Source organism: Crotalus tigris, unplaced genomic scaffold (genome assembly GCF_016545835.1).
Source record: "Crotalus tigris isolate CLP2741 ecotype Arizona unplaced genomic scaffold, ASM1654583v1 scf7180000017536.10889498, whole genome shotgun sequence".
Taxonomy (NCBI): Eukaryota; Metazoa; Chordata; class Lepidosauria; order Squamata; family Viperidae; genus Crotalus; species Crotalus tigris.
In genome coordinates, this window is record NW_024096460.1 from 3,037,745 (window position 1) to 3,056,691 (window position 18,947).

The following is an 18,947-nucleotide window of genomic DNA, read 5'->3' on the forward strand; positions in this document are numbered from 1 at the left end:
ACCTGAATGAAATTCCACATGTGACAACTCTAAATTAAATCCAGAAATTTGTATTGTAATAATCAGCAATTAGGGTGGCCATTATAAAATAAATCAAAATTATCAAAGTTTAATTCTGCTCCCTGTGTGTTATTAATTTATGTTAGGGCATGTGATGATTTACCAAATCAAATTCAATTCACCAAATAGACGTCACCTTACACTGTTGCATAACAGTCTTTCCCAACATATCCCTCAGATGTATTTGAATTGCAACTCCCTGAATTCCAGGCCAACTTGGGCATTGTAGTTAGTCTTAACACAACTGCAGAACCAAGTTAAGAAAAGCTCTTAAAAGATATTGAGCAGCTAATGTGACTTACAGGAAGAATATTAAGCATTAATCTGACTATTTTTGTGTTAGGTTTCACTGCAAATAACTGTACATTGACCTGTATATTCAAACTTTACTTGCACATTACAGAGGTTGGTAAAAATAATATTCCTGAATAATTTCTGGTGTCTATGGCCCATAGATATATGGGAGAATAACATCATGATTTGAATGGGAACATTTTTTTCATAGGGAGATTAATTATCAAGGATAACTATTTTTGTTTTTCTATTTTCATCCTTTAGTATGGTAAGCCTACCCAATACTGGAGCCATTATTGTTTTTTTATGAAATTTCAGGAGGCTCCAGAGTTTTGTAACTAAGAGTTCGTGGATTTCTAATTGTCCAGCACTTATATACTGGAAGCATTAGCAAAATTTAGAAAAGTCACTATGTAGATATTATTATGCACACAGATATTTAGAGTAAAAATAATAGGGCTATCAGATTTGCTGGATGAATACATACTGAAATATGGTTTTAAGAAATGTATTCCACCAAGAGCCATAATTATTCACATGATGAAATAAGTACTGTGTAATTACAGTTTCTAAATAGTGGAAATAGATTGCACCCAAGAGGACTACTATGTGTCCATTACAGCAGCATATGCTTGTCTTTGAAGTTCAAAGAGATAGAACTGGAATAAATCAACTAGCTGCATTTTTTTCTAAGTGTGTGTTGGAGGAGGGAGAAAGCAGAGATATTATTAATGGCATATTTTTCTTCAAATGATCTTAATGCTTATCAAAATGGGTCACATCCTGAACTAATGTTTGGACAAAGACCAATTCTACTCAGTATCCTTAAGCTGCTTGTCTTCATGCTGAAACCAGCTGGCTTAAGAAATTGATGCCTAGAATTCTAACTTTGGCAATAATGTTAAACATGTGTTGTTTTTGGATAGTGTTATCCTGATGGGTTTATTCTCCTGCTTTTCCATCTGTTTTCCACATGTCCTTGGAAAACATGTGTGAATAGGTTTCTTAGCCATGGATGGGTCTTCAATAGCATATTGATTCTATTGTTAGAAGACTGTTACGAAGGAGCATTGATGACATGTAATGTTGCAAGTACACCAGATATTTGAAGAAGTAAAAAAAAAAACATTGGAAGAACATCTGAAGGGCAATGAAGAAGTGCACTGAAGTTAATACACCATTAAGACTTATTGAATATTGGAGAGACCAAACTGGCCTACAAGAATGACCAAATGAAGACTAGAAAAGAGGCAGTCTAAACATCTGGCTAACTATGCAACCAAGCATAACAGTAATAATAACATCTAGACCAGGGGTAGGCAACCTTGGCTCTTTTATGACTCCCTGCTGGCTCAGGAATTCTGGGAGTTGAAGTCCATGAGTCATAAAAGAGCCAAGGTTGCCTAGACTGATACTGAAAAAAATGACTTATGACTGGTTTTTCACACTTACAACCTTTGCAGCATGCCTAGAGTAATGTTATCAAAATTCAGATATCTGGCAGTTGGCATCTATTTATGCCAATTGCACCGGGATCAACATTTGTAACCTTCCCAGCTGGCCTCTGAAAAACAAAATCAATGGGGGAAGCCAGATTCACTTAACGACCACATGATTCATTTAACAACTGTATGTGACAAAAAAAGTTGTAAAACAGGGCCCAACTCACTTAACAACTGCCTTGCCTAGCAACTGAAATTTTGGGCTTAATTGTGATCGTAAATTGAGGCCTACTTGTAATTGCTTTAACAATTACTGGCTATTTCAGGAGCTGAACTTTATAGAGAAATGCCTAGATATCCAACGTGTTGATCTGATTGTAATTTTCCAAACGGGAATAAGATCTGGATGTGCTAATGGGAATAATTATACATTTTCATCTTTGATTCACCACAATAAGTATCTCTAGAGATAAAGAGCAAAACCTTAAAAATCAGATAGAAAATGAAAAGTTTGTTGTTGTTTTCCAATACTTTTGTTATGCCTTAAGCTTTAGGGAAAGGAAATTCTTGAAGAAACTGCTCTGGAGATGATTACAAGTATTAAATTAATTATAACTGCAGATAAACAACATGTTGGTGTTGTTGTTAAGTCGTGTCCGACCCATTGCGACCCCATGGACAACATTTCTCCAGGTCTTCCTGTCCTCTACCATCTTCTGGAGTCCATTTAAATTCACACCTAATGCTTCAGTGACTCCATCCAGCCATCTCATTCAGTGTTTGTGCTCGCCAGAGCCTCATTTCAAATGATTTGCCAAATAGAAACAGCACAATTGCTGAGTTTGGGCAATCAAAAAAAGGGGGGGGATACACACACACACACACACACACACACACACACACACAAACCCCTTGTGCTAAGCCCGGTTTTTATATTACATGAAGTCTCTGAGATTACTGTGAAAGCTTTTTATGTGATCTTAGCCACAAAAATGTTCTCACCCTGCTCTAGGTTTATCCAGGAAATCCTCAGAGCAAGGCTTCCCACCTGTTGGATGCTTAAAATTAGTCATACCTTATTTGACATATCATATCATATGGTGCTGCTCTTGAAAACCACCCAGAAGTTTCAAATGGTCCAGCATGTAGTACTGTAAGCAGTGATGGTCATGCCTCAACATTAAGGTGACCAACCGTTCTCCTTTAGGGAGGAGAGTCCTCCTTTTGTAAGTTCTGTCCTCCCTCGGAAAGTGTCCTCCTACATGTCCTCCTTTTCGATATTTGAAGACTAACTAATTTGCAGGGCTTTTTTTTCTCATAGAACGCTCAGAACGGCATTCCGGCACCTTTTTTTGTTGGGTTTTTTTTTCAACTTTTGCATGAGCTGTGCTACCCCCCCTATTGGCTTTCGAAAGCCAATAGGAATTGCTGCTGAGCAAGCCAAAACACCCCGCTGGCAAACTTTGCACATGCAAGTTGTCTGCAGCAAAGGTGAATTGGCAGGAACTTTGCACCCCTCTCTGCTACCCAACTACACCTTCTCCTAGTTAGTCCCAAAGATACCTGGAGGAGACTAACTTCCATTTAGGGATGGAAAAATCAAAAAAGAAGAAATGCCATTTCATCGATAAATTGAATAAGGAATTTCCATTCATCACATCAAAGAAGGATCACATTTTTTCTACAATATTTGCAGCAGAGAATTTTGTATTGCAGTTGGGGGCAGAGCTGCTATTACGAAACACTTGACCACCAAGAAACATAAGCAATCATCAGATGCATCTGCTTCCAGTTGTAAAGTAACAAGTTTTTTTAAAACTTCAAAGTATTCTGAAGATGAAAAACAGTTAGCTGCAATGGAGGGAACATTTGCATTCCATACCATACCATAATTCACAAAGTTTTCGTAGTATGGATTGTACAACTAAATTATTGAAAAAGTTTCACAATGCTAAATTTTCAGGAGCCAGGACAAAATGTGAGGCTATTATTAAATCAGTATTTAAAAAATTACTGTGACAAAATACTTACAGAAGACTTGGAAACTGCAGCATTTGTAACGGTTTTATCTGATGCATCCAATCATAATGAAACTAAATTGTATCCAATACTAGTAAGATATTTTAATGTTACCAAGGGCATTCAAGTAAAAATTTTAAATTTAGAATCCATTCAGGGCGAAACTGCTGAAATTTTGTCAAACCATCTATACAGAGTAAGAAATGAAAACAATTTGAAATCCAAAATTATTGCACTAACAGCGGATAATGCAAACACAAATTTTGGTGGGCGAAAACACAAAGGGGTGAATAATGTGTATATAAAATTACAAGATTTACTCCAAAAGAAAATACTAGGAATAGGTTGTAATGCATATATTTTGTCAAATGCAATCAACACGGCGTCATGTGCCATGCCAATTGATGTAGAAGTAATAATAACTACAATTTATTTGTATTTTAGTCGTTTTACCGTTCGTCTGGCTACTTTAAAACAATTTTGTGAAGAAGCGAATGGTCAATACAAAAAACTTTTAGGATATTCAAAAGTTAGATGGCTTGCTCTAACACCTGCTACAGAGCATGTTCTACAATTATTTGAGCCTCTCTGTTCATATTTTTTAAGGTTAGACAAATGTCCTAAAATCCTGGAATTGTTTTTCAATAATGAAATATCTGAGATATTAATGTATTTTGTACATAATCAAGCATCTATTTTTCACAAAATGATTCAAAAGATTGAAGGTGAACACATTTCATCTACAGAAGTTAGTCTTATTTTGAACGACTTTATCCTTCAATATAAAACTCGATTTGAAGAAAAATTTCTTCCTTTAGTTATAAAAAGAAAATTGTCAGACTTAGAGGAATCAAATCTGGGCATAACGGAAAAGAAGTGCATAATTTTTACCAAACATGTTTTCAATATATCGAAAAATGGTCTGAAACAAACATCACAGGAAATAACAGTATTCAATGATTTTTTTGACTTCATCGCAAGTATATTGGACAGATATTGAATCTTGTGTTAAGTTTTTATCTAATGAAATGCCAGACATTAAAATAGACAACAATTGTCCCTTTGAAGAAATTAGAAGACTGAATGTATTTTTAAATTCTGAAAAATTAATACAATGGAAAAATAAACACGTTGGAATTGATAAAAGATGGGTGGAAATATTCAGCCATTTCAAAGATGAACATATTCCATGTGAAAATGTATTTATTCTTGTTCAATTTACGTTGTGCTATCCTGGAACTAATGTAGCAGTTGAAAGGGATTTTTCAATTGCTAATGATTTTTGGAAAAGTGAGAAATCGAGATTGAATGTTGATACTCTAGCTGTAGCACTTGCTGTAAAATTCAATATGAAGGATATTTCTTGTTCAGATATTTCCAATATATTGTTAGAAGATGATACATTGACAAAAATATTCATTCAGTGAAAAAGTACTCATTTAAATAATAATTAATAGGCATGTAAGCATAATTACAATATAAAATGTTATTGTTACAAATGTTTTTATTATGCATTATCATATTATAGTGTATTCTGTATTATTGTTGCAATGAATACAATATTTCTTTTATTTACGATATTTTTTCTTCTATTTATTTGTGTCCTCCTTTTCATTATAAAAAAGTTGGTCACTTTATCAACATGCTCCTGTGACACTTCTGCTCTGTGAGGTGCAGAAGTTGCCAGTTTGTTTCCAGTTATGATTCAAGATGCTGGTTGTCACCCATAAAGCTGTATATGACACAGTGCTTGGTTACTTGAGGGAACCACCTGTCTCCATAGTATCTGCTTGACCAAATTTAGGCTTGGCACACTTTGGGGGTCTTTCACTTAAACAATGCTATTGATTGGGATCCTAGAACCATCTTCTTTATGGCAGCATCTGCCCTCTGGAATGAGATTCTCTCTGAGATCTGAATGGCTCCTGCCGTGTTGGTGACTCAAAGGGGCCAGACGCCCTGGCTGTTAACCCAGGCCTTTGGTGGGGATAACTGAAACCTTCTTTCAGTTTGGATTATTTTCTTTTATTTCTACCCATTTTCTCTGCCTTTTTTTCTTACCGATTTTATTGTCCTATTTTCATGTTTTAAATCATTTGTAAACCACTCAGAGTTACAATTTACCACTAGTAGTACTACTAGTAATATCTATTACTACTACTACCCGCTTACCTTAGGACTGCCGCAGCAAGGCCTTCCATGGCCCGACACCCGTCTCGTCTTGCCGGCCCACTTCTGTGGCCACTCATCGCTGCTCATGCGCATCACCCCTGGCCTCTGTTTTGCCAGAAGAAGCCTTCAGGAAAAGCCTCTGCAGCTGAAAAGAGCTCTGGATTGATGCGCATGGTGCCTCCTGGCCTCTGTTTCAGGAAAGGCCTCTGATGGTGAAGTGGAGGCTGGGGACATTGTGCGCATAAATCCGGAGTTGTTTCTCGGCTGCAGAGGCCTTTCCTGAAAGCCTCTGATAGTGAAACGGAAGCTGGGTGCGATGTGCGGGAGTGGCTGTAGAAGAAGTGGGCCAGTGAGGCAGGTGTCAGGACATGGGATGCCTGGCTACAACTGTCCTAAGGTAAGTGGGTGCAGAGCACGGGGGGAGCTCCACTCTCCCATTCCTGACCTAGCTTGATTTTTACCTATGCACCTCACCCCACTTCGTGCAAGCAGGTGCAATGGAGTGGGACAGGGTCTTAAGTAGGAATGATTTGGGGGCTTATTTTGGGGGTAGATCTTATTTTCAGGAAAACATGGTGGTAGTAGTAACATCTGAATTAATCATGTCAGAATATCTATAAGTATTCTACTTCACTATTTTTAAAAATTATCTCAATTGAAAGTCCATTGTAAATAAAAAGAATCTGCCTGGTACATAAAAATTTATAAAAATATCAGGGATTCAAATGGATCTGAAGAGGTTTTCACAAATATGACATCTTTTCAAGTACCTGCGAGGTCCAGGATTTGGGGTATCTTTTGACAAGATGCTTATTTTGTCCCCTAACACTCTGAAAATGTAGGATATGCAAACTTTTCAATTCTCTTATCCTATAATTGATTATATAGAATATATGCAAATGAGACAAAACAAAATCCACACAGAGAAAGAAACTATAGGAGACACTTGTCTGAGGTACAATAGGTCTCATAATGTCTCCATTATAAGAATAAGGCATAATTTATAGTGGACAAGGCTGTTTGAGGTATTTTTTGTTTTAGCATTTGCCATTTTTCCCTTTATATAATTTGTGCACAAGCATACACTGGAAGTGTAAGGGTTGCAAACAAAAGCTGGAAAAAAACATTCTTCACAAAGTTACATGTGTTTGACTGATGTGGGAAATGCCACAGATTTTTGCAACAGGAGTATTAATACAGAGAGGAAAAATCATTCTTTTGCTTTAGCCATTCAGAGAACTAAAGTACTTTTATTTGATTTCCTACCATTGAAATGTAAAAGATATGTCAATACTCTCTGCACTGCACTTATTTGCAGTAGCAGCGCTCTCATTTTATTTTATTTTTTAATTTAAAAAGTTAGAAAATAACTTCATGCGATTAACAATGCTGTTTGCTTTAAAACTATTTTTAGGTATTTCAAAAGACTTAAAGATCCTAATGCCTTAGTTCATTGAGATAATGAGATTGTATCTGCCTTAAAATAGTTTGAACACAAAATTATACCGTATATTCCGGCGTATAAGACGACTTTTGAGAGCGATGAAACAGCCTCCGAACTCGGGGGTCGTCTTATACACCGAGTCATAACGTTTATTTATTTATTTATTATTTCCGGCGTATAAGATGACGTTCTAGGCATGCGACTCGGTGTCGATCATCTTATACGCCGGAAATGACGTCATTTCCGGCATATAAGATGATCGACACCAAGTCGCATGCCTAGAAAGTCATCTTATACGCCGGAAATAACGTTATAAACTACGTTTATTTCTGGCGTATAAGATGACGTTCTAGGCATGCGACTCGGTGTCGATCATCTTATACGCCGGAAATGACGTTATTTCCGGCGTATAAGATGATCGACACCGAGTCGCATGCCTAGAAAGTCATCTTATACGCCGGAAATGATGTCATTTCCGGCATATAAGATGATCGACGCCGAGTCGCATGCCTAGAAAGTCGTCTTATATGCGACTCGGCGTCGATCGTCTTGCGACCTGGCGTCGAACTCGGGGGTCGTCTTATACGCCGGGTCGCCTAATACACCGGCATATACGGTACTTTAATTAGTCTCAGGGTTTAATTTACAGCTACCAGCACCATTTTTTAAGTCTTTAATTTATTATTTTATAATATAAAGATTGGAGATCACAACTTAAAAAAAGATTTCCTTAAGTTTGAAAATTTTGAATTGTTTTCTTTAAAACAATTTAAGCTGCTGAATCTACCAAATTTCTTTGAACCTAAACAAAAAACTTTACCCTAGAACAGAAGCCATCTCCTTAACTTTTAGGCAGTCCTCGACTTACAGCATTTGTTTAGTGACTATTCAAAATTACAGTGGCCTTAAAAACAGCGACTTATGACTGCTTTTCACATTATGATCATTGCAACATCCCCAAACTCATGTGATCAAAACTGAGAGCTTGGCAAGTGACTCATATTTATAACAGTTGCAATGTCCTGGGGGTCATGTACTCACCTTTTGCGATCTTCTGTCAAGCAAAGTCAATGTGGAAGCCAGGTTCACTTAACAACTGTCCTACTAACTTAACAGTTGTAGTGATTCACTTAACAACTGTGGCAAGAAAGGTTGTGAAATGGGGCAAGATTCATTACCAACTGTCTTGCTTATTTTGGGATAAATCGTAGTTGTAAGTTGAAGACTGTCTATATTCTTTTCCCTGATAGGCCATTGCACCAGTCCTAGAAAAATATGAAGGATCTCATTAGGCCTAGCACTGGTGTAAAATAATTGTAAAAGCTAAAACTGAAAATTACCAAATGACTACTTATAAAGCCTATATTATATTTTATGAAGTCAACTGCATTAGCCATAAAGTTTTAAAAGATATATGCTTTGATATGTATAAATCAGCTTATACAATGTTGGATTTGACTTTCCAGATTGGATATTTATAAGCAAGCCCGCTCTTGTCAGTTGCTACTATGGTAGGTGCTTCCTTTGAATATTTATGCTTGTATTTTATAGAATTGGAGGATAAGTGGAAGCCAGACTCTTAGAGTATAACTTGTTTTGCCCAATTTCTGAAGTCATGAAATGATCTAGAGGACTTAAATTCGCATTTCTTAAAAACCCTTGATAGAATTATAAAGATACATTATGGCTTTTATTTATTCCATCCTTGTGTAAATGAGATTACATGGCAGAGATTCTATTGGAAAATAGTAGCTGTAATCTACAGTATATATTCCAGCATCTCAGCAGAGAGTGAATGTTTCAGATGGTTTAATGGAGAGAGTGTGCTGTATATAAAAACTACTTAACAGTTAATTCTGATAAAAAGCCATTCAGAAAGTGATAGAAGTAAACTTTCCAATGACATTAACTTTGGAAATCTTATGATGCTTTCCTTTATGTCAAGTATGGGTACATTACTATTAGTAATACAGCATTCTAAAAGCTTCTCATGTGCCTGTAGTTATACAATTGTTGTTTTTGAAATGTATATGCTGCCTGATTTCCAGCAACTCTGGGTGGTTTGAAATGTTTCTATTTCTAAGATTATACTCTTGGGAGAAAGAGAAAAATGGAATGCAAAATGATCTGTGGAATACATATGTGGAATATGATAATGAAATCTCACCCTGTGTTGCTGCTGATGGCAGAGTGGAGGAGTGCTGGAACAGCTCGTTTTTTTCTCTCCACAGAATAGTTTTACTTTAAGTGGTTCCATCTTTGTGCTGCATATCAGCATATCATATAAGAGGCATATTTTTGTAAAGCTGGAGTTTCTATCTTGGGTAAAACCACATAGCAGGATAGTAAAGACTCTCATTTATATTCCTCCCTGCATCTGCTCTTTCTTTACGAGATCTATTATTGGTTACTAATCTCCCCTTTCCAGACATGTACACAAAATGTTTAGTGGGTTATTGGTTGTATAAATATTCTGGAAATATATTCCAAAGTTATCCTCCCAGATGAACAAGAAATATTTCTGAAAAACTTATTGAGCTCACCAGCAGGAGTGTAGTCATGCCAAAGCCCACCTTGGGTCATTATTTCATTTTTCACAGCAGCCTACCAGACATTGATCAACCTTACTAGGAAATGAATAGCAGATAAACTAATTCGGCTTTATTGTAATGTAAAGCTATATAATATCAGAATCTTGCAAGTGCAATTCTCTTGACATCACTTTTATAGTCCAAGGACTTAGAGTCGGTCCCTTCTGAGCATCTTGCTCCACCTACTATGCACCTACAGGTTATGCTGTCTATTATCGGACCAGTTCCTAGACAACATCATCCCATCTCCTATGGTCTTTCCCATATTTCTGATGCAGTCCTTTACCATATTTCTGATACAGTTCTGATGTGCTTGTTCCCCAGCAGCCAGTGCCCCAATCTGAAGGTATCAATGCATCTTCAGAATTAAGCCTTTATAGACCAGCCATCCATGAAATTAGGTTACCTCCTTCTAAAACCATTCAAGGTTGTGGCCTCTGTCTCAATGAATTTTACTGGTTAACTATATTTAATGTTAAAAAGTGCTTTCGTAGATCTGTGCTAAATCTCCTTCCAATCAGCTCACTACTTTATATATACACATGTTTGCCATGTCTATAAGGAATGAATATAGATTACTTGAGCATAAGAGAACCTTTATTGTTGTCCAGGTTAAATTTGTTTGCTCTTATTTGGATGCTATGTTATCAAAGATTCCTTTGATAGCAATTGAGTCATTCATCAGCTGTATTAATGCAAGTCATATTGGTTATGTTGGGTTAGCTGCCATCTTAATTCTCATTTTCTTTGGAATATTAATGCTACAGGTTTCTGCAGAAGAGAATGGTATATTAAAATGGTGGCTAGGCAGCATGGAGAGACTCAAGGTAGAATATTTATCACAACAGTGCAGTACTTTGAATTCAACATAGTACCAGCTAAATCTCTTTGAAACAGCTGTGCGATTCTGGAAAAAGTACAGAGTATAAATATATTGTATGCAGCTGGAGGGGAAGTAGCTGTTTAAGAAAGTTGACTACTGATGCAAACTTTACCTTTACATTTGAATAAAAATAGGCTGTAGGAATAACAGTGCATGTTGAATCCTTTAAAGTATCTATTTGGACCTAAGATTCTTGTAAACCCCATTAATCACCTTGAACATGTTTGCCCCACATGTTAAGAAAATCTGTGACATATTAGGGGTTTGCTAATATGTTTTTCTGAAGGTATCATAAAAATAATCCTAAAATAGGAAACCCAAAACTAACTTCGGAGCATCCCTAAGTTATTATTTCAGTAGTAATACATCTTTCTTTTCTTTTTCTTTCCTCACACATAGATGCTTTCGTTGGAGGAGTCATTGGCCTTGTATTTGCTTACATTTGCTACAGACAGCATTACCCTCCCTTGGGCAACATGGCTTGTCACAAACCGTATGTCTGTCTGCTAATTCAGACATCAATGAAGAAAGAAGAGACACCTACAGCAGATAATGCTACCAGCCTTCCTCTAGAAGGGATAACAGAAGGACCAGTATGACTAATACACATGCAGGATGAACTTTTAGCTCTTTCATACAGTCCGCCAAACCCAAATGGTATCTTTGCATAATCAGTGTTTTTTAACAGCTGTGATTCTGCCTTTCTTGCCCTTTTACTTTTACTGACCGTCTTTTCTTTAGCTTTCATGTATGTCCTCTATTGTATTTTCCCTTTTCTGTTTCCCATGTTTTTTTAAAAATTATTCCAATAAGACGATCGCTCCAAGGAAATAATTATTAGTTAAAGGGTTTAAGGCAGAACTGAAACTTTTGAAATATCATTAATTATGACTAATCATTATTTATGAAGCGCCTTCATGTATATATTTGCTTTGCAAATCATAGCACATTCATAACAGCCACGTGAGGCTGAAAGAGAGTGACATACCCAGTCTTACTCCAGTGGAGCAGACTGTCCACAAAGGGGGTTATCCATGCCTTCTGCTAAGAACTAATAGACATTGTCATCTGTGACTGACTCGTTATTTATTTTTCTTAGAGACATTCAACATGTAAAAAAGAGAGTTTTGTTTATCTCACATTTCTAAGTGCAGTTACAGCTGCATGTTTATCTTCCTCTGTTTATCTCCTAGTGGTCTAAGCAAACAAACATATGGATATGGTGTGTGCATGTGTGTATGTGTATGTATGTTAGTGTGTTTGATTGTGGCATATGTTTTGCAAATCCATCTGAACTGGCTGCAGTGAAATAAAAATCTTCAACTTTCAGAAATGGGACAGCCAAAATATTCAGACATCCGTCCTTTCTGACCTAATTGACAGCACAATTATGCAAAGCTGCTGAATCTGTCAGCTGGCAATACTGCAAAAATCATCTGGGCACTCTGGAAAAACCCAATATTGTTTGTTTGTGTGTGTGTGTGTGTGTGTGTGTATGTGCGTGCGCGCGTATGTGTGTCTGTGCATGTGTGTCTCCCATGAGCATATAGTCATTTAGTTTGAAGCTCAATGAGTTATTTTAAAACAATACTCTACAGTCCTTTGGAACACAACAATCCTTCCCCAAATCTCTAGAGAAAGTGATTTTGTGAGCTATGGTCATAAATGCTTAATAGTTTCTGTTGCCTTGATGAAACCCTGGCAGTTGGTTCAGGAATGCTTAATGTTTCTTCTGCACAATATGCACTTAGTAAATTTGTTTGTTTCAAAATGTGTCTGCTGCACCTGTAGTTTTTGTATCTTTCTCAAGCGCCATATTTGTAAGGTTACTCTATGACAATATGTACATGCATGAAAGGCAGTTATTTGATAGCATAGCTGCTAATATACATAGACCCCATTCTTCCCACATTTGGAGAAAAAAATAAAACTTCTCAGATGGACTCTGCATCATTCCTGAGTACCCTTTATTCATGAACAGTAATGCTAGTTTGCCTTAAAAGTTGGAAGTCTGTCTTCTGTATAATAAGAAAGGTAAGGGGGGAAAAAGCCCACTTCCATTTGATGAACCAGTTTGTTATTCCACAGAAAATCACTTATATACATCAATTTGAATTCTGCTGAATGTTTATGTACAACTTTTTTGGTTTTGGAACTTTTCTGCAATACTGGACATCAAAGTAAAACAGATATTGGGGTTAGCGATGCCAAGGTGGAGATCTTTGCCAAGATCAGAAAAATTGTGATCAACCTTTAATTTCTGATTAGATGTTTGGAAACTACCACCATCTTATTCAGCACTGCATTGAAAATATAAATCTTTTGAAGTAGAGAGGGGGAAAAGTGATATAATTTGCAACTTTTCAGAAATGTTGATACAGTATTATAGAAGAGGATAATATGTAGTAAAATCTTGCAATGAATTAAATATTTTTTCTTCTTCTCTAATAGCTAGCTAGATTATTGAAAGCTCTTTTGATCAAGCTATTGCAATAATGCTTTTAGTGTCTCATGGCCCTGCACATTGTCTAGTTCTATGGATGTAGCAAGCATATTTCTGTAAAATATGGCCTTTATCTTCCTTCCTTCCTTCCTTCCTTCCTTCCTTCCTTCCTTCCTTCCTTCCTTCCTTCCTTCCTTCCTTCCTTCCTTCCTTCCTCTTTTCAATAAAAGTTTGAATAGATAAGCTCTTTTGAAATAAATCCATTGGAGAATTAGTTTGTAAAAAGTTATAATCAAAGAAAGGCTGATAAAATCATACACTTAAATCATATAGTATATTAAAAAGTAATTTTTTGAAAAAAAGTTCTTGCAGTTTGTAAGGGCAAGAATTTTGGGAGTTTGTGAATCTCATAAATATTGGATATTGGATGATCCTACACATCTGAATAAATAAACGATGAGATAAATTACAAATAGATATAACACCAGCATAACATCAGGATTATTTGCCTTTATTCAATAAATATGCAAAGGCATAATTGTTGCCTATTCATGTAATTTGAAAAGATTTGCAGTAGTTGTCCGTAATGGCCAGATAGCTACATATTCTGTAAATCACATGCATATTCTGTATACGTTTTCAGAATGGTACATAAGGAGTTCTATTAAAAAGGTGCTCAACATTTTTATTGGGATATCTTCTGTGCTTCAGTGAAACACTGAAAAATGTTCAGTGTGATGCATGGAAAGAAGTAGCAGAATGGGGTTGTGATAACTCAATGGCTTTACTTATTTTTGGCTGTCACTGCAGAATACCCAAAGCCTTTGCAGTTAACAGCCATAACTGTGGATGTAGCTATTGTGGTCTTGGGGTTTCAGTTTTCCTGGAAGCTTATCTGTTTACGTGCTTTCAGGTATTTCAGTGTGATTAGTTGAACAGGTGCAGTATTTTATCCCAAGGTCATGCTTTTCCTTATCTATGTTTATTTCCTTTCTGAATGGCTGTAATATTGATGTGATGCTATTCCTACTATTTGTGCCCCACCGATGTGAGATTTTTAGAATAAAACTAGAAATTCTTTACTTTCTAAGAAGATATTTTTTGACAAAGCTCTCAAATCTATGCTAAGAGTTTGGGTGCTATTAAGAAAACATACCTGATGAAAATGAATGGATGATTTAAACCAGATGAATATCTCATAGTCACCTTAAAGCAGTAAGCTTTTCAAAGCCTTAGACCAGTGGTGGCGAACCTATGGCACGAGTGCCAGAGGCGGCACTCGGAGCCCTCTCTGTGGGCACACGTGCCGTTGCCCCAGCCTTGCCTCTCCCCGCAACCGCCTCCTTACCAGCAACCCCCCTGGAGGAAAGTCACCCCTGAGCGTGGCCCACGCAGAACAGTGCAGCCAAGGACATGGCAGCCAGAGTAGACAAGACTCTGCCCTCATGCCTCATCGTGCACAGTTGATGCTGCGGGATTCAGGCAGAGGGCGTGAGTGCCATGGTGCTACTAGGCGATCTGCAGTGGGCCGTGGAAGCAGTGAGTGGCCCTGCAGGCAGGCAGGGTGGGGCGGGGCAGGGGGTGGAGTGGGGACAGGGCCAGTTTTTGGGCACTCGGTCTCTAAAAGGTTCTCCATCACTGCCTTAGACATACTTCTCTTCAATATCAGTGTACCTGCAGTCAAACAAAAACAAGTTAGGTGTCTTAAATGAGAGGACTCCAGATAAAACCAACTTTTTAGTCTCTTGTGTGATTTAATTATTTCATTGACCAAATCATTTCTTTAAAGAATAATAATTAGTTTTCTAATTATTAGAAAAACTGACTCTTCTTCGTGAGAGAGTCCTTGTCAAAAAGAACATTCTAATATACAATAGATATCATTTCAAAGAAACCTTAATCCCTCCATCTTGCTGGTCCCATACATAAGGTCATATTACACATGGTTCCAGTTCAAAAGTAAGAAAACTAAAAACACATTAACTGTGGCCCTCTGTCTACTATATAGAAATTAGAGCTTTCACGATACGTTTTCATACTAATTCCCTCCCTCTCTGGCTGATAATATCCACACAAAAAAAGATAGGGCAATGTTGTTATTATGTAGAGTAGCTTTTATATGCAGGTTTGTTTATTTGTTTATTTATTCCTTATTTTCCCCCCACATAGTCTTGGTCTCTTTTCTGAATAAAATTGCCTTCACAATTTTCTATCTTTATATGGAGGATTGAAGCTTCTTATTGAGGTGTATGTGCACTTCTGGTGTTATCATGTCATACTGTCTAGTTCTTAAAGGTTTTCCTTCCCAAATACTGTATAGTTATATCTTGCAAAAAATGGGATTGGTTCAGTATGCTGCCAGTTCTGTATTTTAGCCTCAGCAGATTCCATACATTTACTTTGAATGTGGTTAGAAAATGTATTAACAAATAATTTTCACTATTAAAATCTCAGCATCTGATATTCAGTGCTATAAAAATACATACAGCGTTTGGTAACTAGGGGTTTTGCAGTACAGCAAAAGAATAAAAGCCTTATTCTAATGGAAGTAATTACTCTGAATGTAAAAAATATATAACATATAAATGTGTTGATTCTAATATAATTACACTGGATGTAATGATATAAAACTGATAGAAGGCTCTGGGGAAGCTGCAATTATTGGCTCAGGTTAGTGAAAAAAGTATTGGTGTGGATCTATGTCTATAATTTTGTGATCTTAATGTGAAAGAAATGTAAATGTTGTAATCCGCCAATAAAAACAACATGAATATAGGACTTTTACTTCATTGCATTGTAATTATTACTATTTTGTGAGACAGTTTAGGTCTTAACATGCAGTGCAGTGGTCTGCTGGACAGTACTGACAGGGCTATATCAATGTCTTGTCCTTGCCTCCATACATAGCAATTAATTTTCACAACCTGGAGCTCTGGTGTCAGTAATGCTGTTGCACAGTATTACAGAAAACATGTTTCAGGCAGTTTGGGAGAGACTGTGAATTCACAGGAGCCAAACTCTTAATAATAAGCACAAAATGTGGAAATTTGCAATAGTGGTGGAATATCTGTAGGTTGCGTGTAGGATGAAGGTGAAGGTTCGTTCTTCGAGCTTGGGGGTTGGTTTCTGAATGTTTCGTTATCAGGCTAGGTAACATCTTCTGTAGAGTTTAGGGCACAGGTCAGCAACCTGCGGCTCCGGAGCCGGCACGTGCGCTTCCCTGCTTCTCTCTCTCTCTCTCTCTCTCTCTCTCTCTCTCTCTCTCTCTCTCTCTCTCTCTCTCTCTCTCTCTCTCTCTGTGTGTGTGTCTGTGTGTGTAAAAAAGAGAGTGGACTCACAGTGTTCTCCGAGGAGCTGAAAAGCTTATTGGGCTGAGCTCCTCCCTTTGCTGTATCTCTGCAGGAAGCAAGAAACAGGAAGGGCAGGAGAGAGCTAGCTAGCCCAGCTATGCTGACTCAGGAATTCTGGGAGTTGAAGTCCATGAGTCATAAAAGAGCCGAGGTTGCCTACTCCTGAGTTTGTTGGAGAACAGCTTGAAGCCAGCTTGCCAGGTGAGCAGCAGATAGGAGAGAGGGAGAGAGAGAGAGAGAGGGAGAGAGAAAGAGAGAGAGAGAGAGGGAGAGAGAAAGAGAGAGAGAGAGAGAGAGAGAGAAAGAGACCCTTCTGACATGTAAAATGAAGCTAACACTGCATATATCCTTTTTACCTTTATTATATATATAATAAAGGTAAAGAGATTTTTACCTTTATTATATTTATAATAAAGGTAAAAAAGGATATATGCAGTGTTAGCTTCATTTTAGATATCAAAAGGGTTTTGCGGCTCCCAGTGTTTTGTTTTTGGTGGGAAACGTGTCCAAGTGGCTCTTTGAGTGTTTTGGGTTGCTTATCCCTGGTTTAGGGGATGTCAGTGTTCTTCCGTTTATAAGGGCTGACCCTCACCTGATGTAACCTCCCCATCACAAGGCTCTCACTGGTGACTCACACCTGACCCACCACAAGACCCTGATCTGATGGGACTCTCACCTGACTGACCTCACCATCACAAGACCTACTGACCACATGAAGCCCTTATAAACAGAAGAACACTGACACCGTTAACCCCCAAACTCCACTGAAGATGCAACCTAGCCTAGTAACAAAACATTCAGAAACCAACCCACAAGCTTGAAAATTTAGCTGAGTGTGTATTTAATTTCCCTCCAATGTGTTGCAGGTAGTCCTTGACTTACGACCACAACTGAGCCCAAAATTTCTGTTGTTAAGACATTGGCTAAGTGAGTTTTGCCCCATTTTACGACCTTAACGTTGTTAAGTGAATCACCACCATCGTAACAAAGTTGTTAAGTGAATCTGGCTTCCCCATTGAATTTGCTTGTCAGAAGGTCACAAAAGGTGATCACATGACCCTGGGATATTGCAACTATCGTAAATATGTCAAGCATCTGAATTTTGATCATGTGACCTGTTGTAAGAGTGAAAAATGGTCATAAGTCCCTTTTTTCCCGTGCTGTTATAACTTTGAGTGGTCACTAAATGAAGTATTGTAAGTCGAGGACTATCTGTATAAGTAGGAAAGGGAAAAACAACTTTGAAACATGGGAAGAAAACTGCCTATTGTTTTAAATCCAGCTGGACTTTAGATAAGGTGGTTTAGAAGATGTCTCTGACAGGCTCGATTTATTGACTTAAATGTGACAATGCAATAGTTCTTCTCTACTACTAATATCAAGAACTATCTGCTGATGCTCCCTGGTCTCCAAACAAAAGCAACATTCTTCCATCATATTTATTGGATCTTACTTTTAGGCTCCAGTGTTCAGATCAGACTTTGTACTCCATTCATTGTTACGATCAGCAAAACCAATTAGTGACTTTTGGCTTGTGTTGAATGGAAATTCTGTGCGTAATGAAAAGGCCTGGTTAAATGGAGATGGTATGATAGTATATCTGATGCCCAAAACAGCTAGTAGTCCATTTCCTAAATCAGAGCACTTCAGAGAAAAACATCCTCAGCTGACTTTATGTTAGTATTAAAATTCAATAGAGCCAATAGATTTTCATCCCAATATTAAACACAATTTCTTTACTCAGCAGGTACATTTACTCAGCAGCTTAAATCTGTTTACATGGCAGTGAAACATAAGTTAGAGCAGAAATATGTCAGTCTGGGGGGGGCTGTTGTTTGTTCTTTTTGTTTGTAACCCAGCTGTAATTTTGTGAATACAAAGAAGATTAAGTTTACACTGTTTGGTGTGATGTGCCTTTTCACAGCATAGAAATTTGTCTGCAAAGCTCATGTTCTATTCACACACAACCTACTATAAGTACATTTTCAGGTTATTTATCACTTTTTTTTTCTAGCTTCTAATGCACTATAGTACTTCAACGAAGAAAATCACTCCATTTTTATTAATACTATCCAGCTATATACACTGAGCTACTTACTTTCATGCAAACAAACAAACAAAAATTGCCACTCAGTGTTGCCAAATAGCTTTTTGGGACTCATACTATTGATTTATTTTGTGTGTTTATGTTTCTGTCCCATTTTTTTCTCTGAAATCTCAAGACAACGCGCATAGTGGTCTCTCCAGAT

At 37.3% G+C, this 18,947-nt stretch overlaps 1 protein-coding gene across 2 annotated transcripts in view; it reads left to right on the forward strand.

Moving 5' to 3' along the window:
- The window catches only part of PLPP4 (phospholipid phosphatase 4), a 126,245-nt gene extending 111,554 nt beyond the window's left edge, over positions 1–14,691 (forward strand). The window contains exons 7-8 of one of the 2 annotated variants that reach the window (XM_039329920.1): positions 8,898–8,942; positions 11,305–14,691. In XM_039329920.1, the coding sequence (XP_039185854.1) occupies positions 8,898–8,942; positions 11,305–11,504 (245 nt within the window). In that variant the 3' untranslated portion in view covers positions 11,505–14,691. The remainder of the gene's footprint in view (positions 1–8,897; positions 8,943–11,304) is intronic. The other variant, XM_039330738.1, reaches the window with a different exon arrangement.
- The last annotated feature ends 4,256 nt before the right edge of the window (positions 14,692–18,947 follow it).